Here is a 12088-nt window from a genome sequence, read left to right on the forward strand (position 1 = left end):
TTAAGATATGTATCATTTGAAAGTCTTACAGAAACCTATAATAATATGCTAAGAAAGAAGCTTATAACTATGATTGAAATATAAGACACATATAGAAATATATGTTTGGAGGTAACAGAACATCAATAATATAACCTCTAATATATACCGTAAAATATTTGAGTGGATTTATTAAGCTGTGATTAACCGCTTTTGGAGATGGCGCTACCTTTAGCTGAAAATAATGGCAGTGCTACTAGAACTGATGTCTTTTTGTATCGAAGTGTCACTGGGGTATAATGACATGAAGATTTTAGTAAGCCATTACCATAAAGAGAATTAGTGTGATTTTGTTTATGTAGTATTCTGTGTATGCAAATTGTGAGGTAATTGCAGAGTCTTTTATTTTCTGTATTCCTGGTTGTCATTTGTTTATAGAATTACTGCTTTATCACCTAAGGGGCATATTTTTTTCTTTCTCACTCGCAGCACAACTCACTGTAAGGTATAGACTGGCTCTGTCTAAATCAATTTGGAAAAGTGTTGGTGTTTGGAAATGTTTGGAAATGTTGGTGTGCATTTGTTTGTTTTAAGCTCATTGTAATAACCAGCATATGGGAAAAGTCCTTCTTATGACAAAGCAGATGAAGGGAGCGTACATCTTAATGACTGATTAGTAACACTTTAGAGCACTAAGAAACACAATACGCTTCGATTTAAGCAATGAAATTGTTATGATTAATGTATATCTGCTCACATGTGGATTGTACATAGTCACTTAATAATCTGTTTACAAGTAAATGCATAGTTGTGCTTGCATATAATATTTTTTATAACATGAAGAAAAACATTAATTTGAACAAAAATTGTATTCTTTTTATCACTTTTTTTTATTCAGACTTTGTTCTTTGGTTTTATATTCTCACTTATATTTAACAAAAAATGGACATTTTTTTTTTCTTTTTAGTAATATTGCTGGACTCTAAAGCACAACAGACAGAGTTGGAATGGATTTCCTCTCCTCCCAATGGGGTAAGTATTGCAGGCAAAAATTAAGTTCCTAAAGATGAGTAGTTACTTCACCTAAGCAATTGAAAGATTTGCTTTAAACTAGCTCCCTTCTCATATTTCTCTCAGTAACTGTACCAAATGTTTATGACTCTCTCATTTTTAGAATGGAAAGAAGTGTACCTCAGGTTACAGTGTACAAATGTAAGATAATTAAAAGGAAGTGTCTCTTTATAAACTCACCTAAATGTTGTCAGTAGCTTTATGTTTTGTAGTGTAATCCTTTGTGCTGTACCAGAAAGCTCTGTATATTTATAACCCAGTATTTAAAATAACTTTTTCCTTCTTCCTCTAGAAACAGCAGATTTACTTCTGTGCAGAAACTTTCTAAAAATATGTTTTTAATTTTCTGTATAATGGGTGATCATAAATTTGTTTACGATGTTTTCTTTGTAATTGAATAGCACAGATTGAAGTGCTCTAAAATAAAAACATTTATACTGCAGATGTGTTTGAAATGACATTCCAAACTTGAAACATCCCCAAATCTTGAGGAGCTTGATATCTGGAACTAGACACCAATTATGTGGTTAAAGACTACCTCCAGCTTGCTTACAAATTAATCTCATCATACTCCATGAAATGTACCATTGTAAAATACATCGTTATAAAAAATGAGAAGTTTAGAAATGTTGGTGTTATTGTGTTATTTATTATATATGTAAAGTTGAGAAATGCTGCTTTCAGTCTGAATTAAAAGTGGTATAAATACCTGTCGTCTTCAAGTTTTGAGGAAGAACATTTTGGGAACGATAAAATGGATATATTGTCCTACCTTAGCTCAGTCTGACAAATTTTAAATTATAGGGACAGTTCTTAGTCATGGAAGCAGTCTTGCTGAATCCATTGCGACTTCTGGCATGAACAAGGACTTGGGGGATCAGGCCTTTAATCTGCAGCGCGTTAAGAAATCTGGAGCCAGAAGAGCATGAAGTGTGGGATACAAAAGTGTAACAAATCCTTTAAATAAGAAGAATGAAAATCTGAAAGTGTCTTTCTTTAAAAGCAAGATCGTAAAATCAATACAAGCATAAACTGGAAAAGAGTCTAAGGACTTCAGAAAGAATGTAATGTGAGCTCAACGCGTATGATAGCTAATAACCTCGGCATTAGCATTTTGCACTGATTGAAGTCTTTACCAGAGGTGTTTGACAGATTAGCTTGGTGGCAATTATATTAGGCTAACCTGTAGATAATGAAAGACATGTCAACACATGTTACGCATGTCAGCATACTGAAAGATGAAAGTAGAGTCAAATTCAACGAATAGTGAAAGGCAACTTTCAGAGGCAGAAGCCCATTTCAATCAGGAATTAAAAGTGAATCAAAATTAATGGCTGGATTCACATGTGTGAAAATGTTCAGAAATACTTGCCTGTAAAGTAACATAAAAGTACCACTTTAATAATGTAATTTTGAAAATAAATGTTTTTCTATTTTTAATTACTGAATTTTCTACTATGCAATAAAGACTTCATGGGAATAAACACAGCAAATCTTCAGTATGGAATATATCATCCAGACACTCATTAAATGCCTCATTCAACTGCAAATGTTACGTCTAACAATGATCTCAAACATTGTTAAGATAAGTAAGAAGTTAAAATGCCATATATTGAAACCAATAGAACAAGACACATTCAAATGGAATTGCATGTATATTGCCATATGTTGCAGCAGGACAAAGAAAAGTTGAATTTTCTTGCTGTAAAAGCTATCACAGAATTGATCACTTTAAAAAGACTTTAATGAACCATGACCTCAGGATGGCATAGGTGAAAATATATCCTGAAATACTGATGGATTTTTTTCTCCACAGAGAAGCAGGTACACTTCCAATGGACTACTTGAAATAATAGCTCTGTGATTACACAACTGAATCATAAGTCATGTTTCTTTAATTTTTTAGGAAAATCATACTCCATGGCTTTGGAGAAATTATAGAAAGACAGACTTCAGTGTTTAATGCTAGGGTTAACATAAAGCAGGACTTCTTATCTGAATGTAGTGTTTTGTATTTCCTTGGCTGTAGCGTAAGACTCTGATAGCTAGCCTCAGGTAGTGGGCTTCTAAATCTAAGAAAGTTCATTTGTCTTGTATTACAAAAAATGGTTTGATTTTGTTAAATGCATTTTGTTTGTTTGTTTGTTTTTTGTTTGCTTTCTGTTTTTTGGGGGGAGGGAGGGGAATTTGTTTTCATGGAGCAGTCCACATCAAAACCTGAGGAGCCAGATTCTGTTGTGTGGTGCATTAGAGTTACTTTCACTTAAAAGATATGATATGTTGTCTAACCGGAATATCTCATTGCAGAATCTGGCTTGGTGTTTTGAGAGAGGTCTGCTTATATAAGATAAAAAGTAAAACAAAAAAAACCCCAAACTGACTCAAAACAAGAAAACCCCAACACAACCTGATGTGAAATGGAGACTATAAAAATCAGTAAAATTTTAGGCTTCATGCCTTTTCTTTCATATTTGTGTTTAGTTTTTATTTTATTGTGTTTTCTTTTTTGTCTGTTTTGTTGGTTGTTTTTCTTTTTGGTTTTCAATGTGGCAGAGCCAAAAGCCTCAGTCCAGGGCTCCCCTTTTTTTTTCTTTTCCTTGTTTGTACTACTTTGTATGGGGCGGGGGGGGGAGGGAATCTTACTCATTCAGATCTAATAAATTTATTATGAAGATAGACTTTCTTCTGTTCTGAGATTAATACAGTTCCATATGCAATCAGTTCAGTCAACTCCATCAGCATTTAATAATATAATTCAAACATTTAATACCATATGCATATATAATATCATACACACCATGTCTATATTAACTGTGAGTCTTTGAAATGCACTTTGATATTTACAACTTCTGTGCATTTCAGCATCTGCAGCCGTGATATATTTTGTGGTGATAACTTCCAGCATCAAATCAGCCACATCTGCTTTTTCTTGGAGCAGTACATCAACATTAAAATGATCTCATTCGCTGTCAAATAGGCTTTAAAGTACTGTATACTGCATGGCTGCTAGTCTGGGAAACCAATGCCTTCCACGCTTGGTTACCGGTGTAAGGAATGTCAGTGGGTGCTCCATCCTGCAGAGGTGCCGCGTATGCTAGTCCCACAAAGCACTTAAGCACATGCTTACTATTAAGCTCATAAGTATTGTCATTGATCTTAAGCGTGAGCTTAAGTGCATTATTGACACAGGGCCAGAGGGCTAAGTGCCATACGGAGAAGTCATGGTTGCCTATATGATCGGGCGAGTATAGCTCAACACCCTCCCTCCCCTAATTTATTACAGCTGCGGTTGTTGCAGTGAGTTAAATGTTACAAGAAATGTCAAAAAAAGTGGGAGACAGATACTGTTTTGGTTACACCTGGGCAGATCTGCCTGGTTGGTTTCAGTGGAAGGTTTGCTGTTGCCAGAGGTGCAAATTCCCACGCCACCAAAGGCTGTTAAAGACTACGGGGCTGTTACAGACTTACCAGTTTGTTACACAGTTGGTATCCTAAAGAGGGAACAACAACAACAAACAGGCTTTGAACCAGTGAACTTTCAGTCATGTGGGTTGTTCTTAATTATGTATGTAATCTCATGGTTCATTTGAACTCCCAACCAAACGAAGCTTGCTCCTTTTAACATGGATGCAGCCACTGAACAAAATGTGAGGTGAAGAGCTCCCGCTTACCTTTGGTTTCTAAGTAAAACAGAAGGTGGACTTAACAAAAAGGGGACAACCAAAATGTTTTCTTGGTTTCAGATTTTTAATTCCGTCTGTTTTCTCTTGCCCTCTCTCTATGCCACTTTCATTATATAGGAGTGAAAATGGTCTGATTCACAAGTTTCAGGACCCAGTCCCATGCCTTCTGTACAACTGAAAGTTCCGCTGGAACTTTTATGTACGCAAGTTTTATGTACTGTAACGCTAGGCAATTTCAGTTTCTAAGACTTCACTGATTTTAAGTTTCTCAGGAAGCGAAGCTGTTTTCTTCTTTTTGGTCTTTGCTCACCCAAAACTGTCCTGACCTTAATGAAATGTGGGGAAGCCCAGTGTATAATCAGAACTCGGTATGCTGAACAGACTTCTCTGAAGCTTCCCCTGTACAACTGTGCCCATGATATGACAATGTTTTTTAGAAATTATCTGTATGTGGGAAATATGTTATTTTCTTCATTTGGGTACTTAAGAGTATTTTAACAATAACCTACTCTTTATGAAGCCATACTGTTAAAAAGGAGGGAGACTTGAGTTGTGTGAAGCCTTTTAAAATACATGGTAGTTACATCTAGTGGCATACTTGTTTTGTATTACTAACTTTTTGTTATTGTTTTAGTGGGAAGAAATTAGTGGACTGGATGAAAACTACACTCCTATACGAACATACCAGGTATGCCAGGTGATGGAATCAAACCAAAACAACTGGCTTCGGACTAACTGGATTGCAAAAAGCAATGCACAAAGGATTTTTGTAGAACTGAAATTCACTCTGAGGGATTGTAACAGTCTTCCTGGAGTTCTGGGGACTTGTAAAGAAACTTTTAACTTGTATTATTATGAAACAGACTACGACACTGGCAGGAATATCCGAGAAAACCAATATGTAAAAATAGACACTATTGCAGCAGATGAAAGCTTTACCCAAGGTGATCTTGGGGAGAGAAAAATGAAACTTAACACAGAGGTGAGAGAAATTGGACCTTTGTCCAAAAAAGGATTCTATCTTGCATTTCAGGATGTAGGGGCCTGCATTGCTCTGGTCTCTGTCAAAGTCTACTATAAGAAGTGCTGGTCCATCATTGAGAACTTAGCTATTTTTCCTGACACAGTGACTGGTTCAGAGTTTTCCTCTTTAGTTGAAGTACGAGGAACTTGTGTCAGCAGTGCAGAGGAGGAGGCAGAGAACTCGCCGAAGATGCACTGTAGCGCGGAGGGAGAATGGTTAGTGCCCATTGGAAAATGTATCTGCAAAGCAGGATACCAGCAAAAAGGAGACACATGTGAACGTAAGTAAACATACAACTTGCTGCAATATGTACATCATAGGTCATGTTCTAGCAGCTTCTTTTTTTTTTTTTTCCCCCAAGAGAAATATGTCATCAGTCTCCTTTTAAAGTTTCCGGATCCTCAATCTGTAAACTTCACACTGGCTAATCTATAGCAGTCAGCCCTTCTGGAAATGGAAATCAGCGGTTGCAGACTGCATTTTTAAATTTAAACAAGAAAAGTTAAAGTTGTATGACATAAATATAGATTCAGGACTAACATTTTAAACCGATTAAGGTGATGTTCCTTGTACCTCTTGGTAATGCCAAGCAAGTCATACCTGTCACAGACCATTGTGTCAATAATCTCAGATATGAGTAGTTAAACAATTTGTTCTTTCTAATGATCTGTGGCAGAATTATAAGGAAACTAAAACTGAGGAAGTAACTTAGAATGAGGTGTTGTTAGTAATGGGAAGAATGCACACACAATAAAAACGTAGTTAGAGGTTTGTGTCGAGTGTATAAAAATTCAAACACATGATAGATCTTTCAAATGAAATATCAAGTTTTCAGAATTAAGTATGTTTTCCTTTCTACAATATCTTTTTGCATAAAACTAACTCTAAACTTCTGGCTTGCCATGGGATCATGGTAATTCGTTTAAAATACTAGCAGATCAGAGACTACTGAGTTGTACTTTCTAATTCAGACTGATTCAGTTATCCATTTTTTTAGAATGATACTTACCCTTAGCATTGCTGTCACTGGGGCTACATGCCTAAAACATTTCTGCTTAGCACAAGAACGGATATTTCATTGTCTTTGCTTACAGTAAAATCAAGAGAATAGGCAGTTTTTCTGAAGCCAGGTATTTTCATGTACATTTAACACAAGGTCTATATCTTTATCATAACATAACACAAAGAATTTATATATTGCCATATTTTTGTTGTAAGATAGGCAGACATTTGCTGGTGAGAAATGTTCTAAGTAAAAAACTGGAAAAAACCCACAAATCTGTGAAGAGGAGAAACCTACACAATCTCAAAAACAAAGCTGGCAGCAGTCACTGAGTCTGAGATGTTTGTGTGAAGCCTTCAAAATCTGTAGAGGATTGGGAACACCCTACAACAAAGTAAATGAGGCTCCTTATTAATAATTTGTCCGCAGGAAAAAAACAGAATTGTGTTCTTGACGAGTTTTTACGAGGAAATTCGGTACAAGGTGAAGTGAACGAAGCTGATCTGAGGCCTCTGTAGCCTTGCACAAATGTTTCATTGTTCTGTTGGGAAGGGATGAGGGCTTATACACTGTGGAGGGTGATCTCATTAGGAGTAATTGTAATGTGAAAAACTGCCCCCATGAAACCATTCAGTAGACTGTATTAAAGCTGTTAAAAATATTAAGCGCTGTGTCCCATAGAAGCCTGTTTTGAGGTTTTCAAATGCTTTTTGGAGTGACTGACTTTTTTCCTTTCCTTAGTTAACTTGCTCTTGATTACAGACCTAGTCATAGTTGATGTAATTAATATACTAATTTTATTTGACTTTCAATAAAGGAGAGAAAGTATCCAAAAAAGAAAGCAGTTTATGTTGGGAAGTGGGTGGGGGACAGGAACTGAGTGAGTGTCGGCGGGATGGATAGAGGAGAATTTGGTGTTTGGTAACTGGAATTCGAGCAACCTGTTTATTAAACAGGCTTCTTAATTTCTAACCATGCTGATGTCGGCAAAGGAATTAAATGCTACCTTGCGCTTGAGTATAGTAGCATGCTCACTTGCAAGAACACTTCCCATTTTTGGCTTGCTTCCAAAGCAATCGTTAAGACAATGCGCTGCCCTGGAAACAGTCCAGAGGATCATTTATGGCATTTTTCCTCTTTTCTTTCAGTGATCCTGTTGAGGGTTTCAAAACAAAGTCTGTCTCCGTATTGCGGCAAGTTAACGTATTGGAGAGGGAAAAGGTGGGAGGCAGGCGCTCGCCGAACGCACGCCGTTGGCAGCTCTGAGTCAGAACGATCTGGGTGACTGGCGCACAGTAGTAATCGCCGCCTCTGATACTTGTTAGCCGTGTCTGTGCTCGAGGATGTTATTAAGTATGATCAGCTATGTAGTGACCGATAACACAGCTGGCACACTGATACCGTGTCTGTTTTTTGTGACAGATATTGAAAGAAACTTATCTGAACATTGACACTAATGCAACTGGCTATCTGTTACTGTCAAGCTGCGTAACAGATCAAGCAGAAGCAAGTTGGCGTGTGCTTCCTTAACCCAGAGCTTTTATAGCCCTGTCTGAGGGCTCACTTCTGCAAATACTTTGTACCTGGCATGCTGCGTGACTTCTTTGGGACCACTCGTGGCAGAAAGCATTGTGCTCTGTCAGGATGGGCAGGAGTCTGTGATTCCTCTCTCACACTTGCTAAAGCTCAGCTGAATTAACTTAACACAATAGGATGGTCTTTTAAAGATACAGAATAATACCTTATCTGGCTGCGTTGTAGCAAAGGTAGGAGTGGATGGCCACATTGTAGTTCCAAATAGCTCTTCAGCCTGTAACTCGGTGGGAATTTTCATTTGTGTTGCACTAGCTTCATTGGCTGGCTGTGATTGAAGAATGTGTTCCTTTTGCATACAGCTTCTCTCCTGTGTGTGAAATTTACTGAGTTCAGGTACTAAAACAATTGAATTTTGATTTATACATGACTCTGCACTGGATGTGTTGCCAGAGGATTTTTTTTTTATTGCTTGAATATAAGTAACTGGTAATGCTGGGGAGGATAAGGAAGAAAACAATCATGAGGAGTGAAACACATACTTGGAAAATGGGCTCCCATGTGGTCCTTCTTCAGTGCTCTATCTTTCAAACTGAATTAATCTTTTTTTTGTATGTGCACTGATTACTTTTCAACATAGGTGTGCCAAGGAGTCCATGCCGCCTCAGTGATCTATCATAACACACATATATAAGACAGCCAAATTCAAGAGGGCTCACAATTGTCATTTAAAGCAAAATCTTAAAGTTGGATGAGACAAATATAAGAAAACCAAATGAGCCTCTGAACTTTGAACTGCAGATTCTTTTGCTTATGTGCAAGGACACCATTTCCTCAGTGTTGATCTTATGTCTACTGGTGTGTGGCACGAGGCTTAGGTGTGGAAGTTGTACATTTTAAAGGTTTGTCTTGAAAGATACCTAGCAAAGGTACCAGCAAGGTACTTAGAAACATTTGTTCTTCCAACATAATGTATTACATCTTTTCTGAACAACAGGTCTAATTTTGATTTTTTTTCTCACAGTCGAGTCAGTTGATATGTTGTGCATCTAAGGAGCACACTGCGATCAGTGATTGGTATTTGAAGGAGAAAATAATTCTTTGAGAACTTCCAGTGTAATGTATTTTCCATCTGTTTCATGTTAGTTGGGGGTGAGGAGGGAGAGAATTAAATTTATTCAATCGGAGCAGTAGTGTGATATTTCAGAAGGTAGGAAGCATCTCTTAATATGACTGAACTGAGAAATTACATGGATGATTCGGCACCACGTCCAAAAATTCAGATTTCTAGGGAATGCCAAATGGGTGCTTTTTACTGTTACTTTTTATAATACCATATGCATTAACAGTTTTTTATTGTTCCTAAAATGGGGAGGGGATTATAGCTCTTTGTACATTTTGTCTTAGTGAGGTAAAAAGGGAGCTACAGGCTTTTCTTTCCAAACTTTGTCATGTGCTGTACACTGTGCCAGACTGCAAGCTGCATCTGTTCCTTTTTTTTTCCTTCTTGGGACAAACTTATCTCTTGACTTTCTGAAATATTACTTGATAACAGATCCAGAAACTGAATTTGCTTTATGCTTGGCATATTTGTGGTAAAGTATGTGTGGTTGTGGTTTATTGTTTGGTATTTGTTTGTTTTTTAATATTACTCCACTTAAAAGCTTATATGCCACAAGTAGATGGCAATGAATAAAGGGGGAATGTGAGTAAGTTGCCATTGAAAGCATGTTACCATGCTTCTAAAAAGCCCAGCTTGTGCATGTTGTGAATTGGGTGTAGAGTTTAGCCCAGGTAACGTGTCCCACAAGCTGTGGGTGACCTGCAGCTTGAGTCACCTATGTTGACATTCCTGCATTTTCAATTTGAAAATGTTTTGCTTTATGGAGAAGGAGAAAAAAGGTAGAAAACCTTTTCAATGGCATTTATATCATTAAGACTCTTAGTTTTTTCTTTTTTTGAAGAAGAGTTACCTTTCTTCATTTGCCTCCAAAATTACTCTAGGGAAGAGAATGTAATTATTCGCAGAAAATTGAACCAGAGCAGAGAACGAGGATATCTCTGAGTCTTGTCATTTTCTCTGAAGCCAGGGGAAGTTCAACAGGAGAATGTCTACCTCCTTCCCTTTTATCTGCTAACATATAAAATGATTTTCCTGTCCCTTTTTAAAGAAAGGTCAATGTGATCTGATATCAGGCCCCAGATACAGCTGCATAAGAGCTATTTGATTAGAAAAAAAAAAAAGATCATGTAAATATGTTTCCAGAGGATCTTAGCAGGGTTCAGAAAAATACACCAGATACTTTTAAGGTAAAGTAAGACCTTCTTGCTAGATGGTAAAGACTACCAAAGGCGTTTCTACTATGAAAAGCAGAGCTATGATTTCTCCTTCCAGCCCCCTTTGGAGTTTCTAGAAAGTTGAATGTCTTGAATTTCTTTCACCCTGGAGTCTTCTGACTGCCTTTCTTATCACAGATGTGGTAGATATGTTTTCTTGCTATATCTTTCATTCAGAACAGCCTAATGTTCATAAAGAGGATGATTTTCACAAATTTGTTAGTCTCCCTAAGATATTTTGGGTTTCTTTGACCTGCTTTGTTCAGATCCTTCAGCCTTTTGGGTGTGTCAACACAGAGAAGGGGAGAGGAACTACGTCTACGGTTAAACATGTCCTCTTTCAAAAAAGAGTTTCCTAATTAAATCATACAAAACGGCTTGTGTTCTCAGTGGTCAGGGCTAGCCATCACCTGAAGAAACCGGTGCCTTCATGCTTCAGAGCATTTATTCCAGGTATCTTCTGGGTTGTCTTTTGTCCCTAAGTGCAATTTTTTTTTGTAGTGTCCTTTTCCTGAAGTGTTTGAATTAGTTTGATTAGTATGATTATAGGCCATCATAGTTTTGGTGATACAGCATCCTCTTCTCTCAAGTGTGACATGAAGATATGTGAGAAGTAAGGTGGTGTTAAATTGAAGTGATCAAGTGGTGGAAGCAGTTCTCATCCATAATGCCATCAGAGTGATCCCTAAAATGAACTAACTGCAGAGCTACTGAGCAGCTTCGTTTCCAGTGCACTAGCTGTTTTGCTTCAGAAGGGCTGACAGGAGTGAAATAGCACAATGCAGGTGGGCAATCAGGAGCCCAGATCCTAGAAGTGAAATTGTTGGATAATGTCGTTGAATGTAGAGCTCTTTCCCTTCTCCAGACTCTGGTCTTCCACAGGCTGTCACTCTGTTCCTCTTCCTGGATTCTGTTGTCTCCAGGAATTAATTTTATTTTTGCATTTTGCTAGAGGTTTGCTGAATATCAATTTCTTAAACTAAATTTGTTGTACTTTTTTTTTTTTGTCAGATTCATTGCTGTGCACAGATTTTGAAATCAAAACAAAGCCAGCAATGAAATCTGACAGAACCTTAGTAATTTCTCCTTTAGTTACAGAGGAAGCACTAAAGCTGTCTTTTTACGGGTCTGGGATGCCACTGCTGAATTAGCTACGGTTGCTCAACAGCTGGGCTGTTAACTCCTTAGCCATAAAGTCTATCTGCTGTTTGTTCTAAATGAAGCTTTAGTTGGTATTTAGAAATGGAATCTCATTGTGTCGAGTCTGTTGCCTAAAACTATACATCTTTCTTCTGAAACAAACTTTTCTGCCAAGATTTGTTAAAGGTGCAATAAGCACGTAATAGCTTTGTTATAATTTTCTAAGTGCAAAAGATTCTCCTAGGTGAAAAAGCAACTGGCTTGCTTGGAAATTCGGGGGGGAGTTTGAATGTTTTTTATTGGTCTCAGGTTTCTGTT

At 37.3% G+C, this 12088-nt stretch overlaps 1 protein-coding gene across 1 annotated transcript in view; it reads left to right on the plus strand.

Annotated features, from left to right (window-relative positions):
• Positions 1-946: 946 nt before the first annotated feature.
• The window catches only part of LOC104620526 (ephrin type-A receptor 7), a gene marked incomplete at both ends in the record, with an annotated part of 123693 nt that continues 112551 nt past the window's right edge, over positions 947-12088 (plus strand). The window contains 2 exons of the mRNA XM_010286774.1: positions 947-1011; positions 5368-6037. Of these exons, the coding sequence (XP_010285076.1) occupies positions 947-1011; positions 5368-6037 (735 nt within the window). The remainder of the gene's footprint in view (positions 1012-5367; positions 6038-12088) is intronic.

Source organism: Phaethon lepturus, unplaced genomic scaffold (assembly GCF_000687285.1).
Source record: "Phaethon lepturus isolate BGI_N335 unplaced genomic scaffold, ASM68728v1 scaffold9665, whole genome shotgun sequence".
Lineage (NCBI taxonomy): Eukaryota > Metazoa > Chordata > Aves > Phaethontiformes > Phaethontidae > Phaethon > Phaethon lepturus.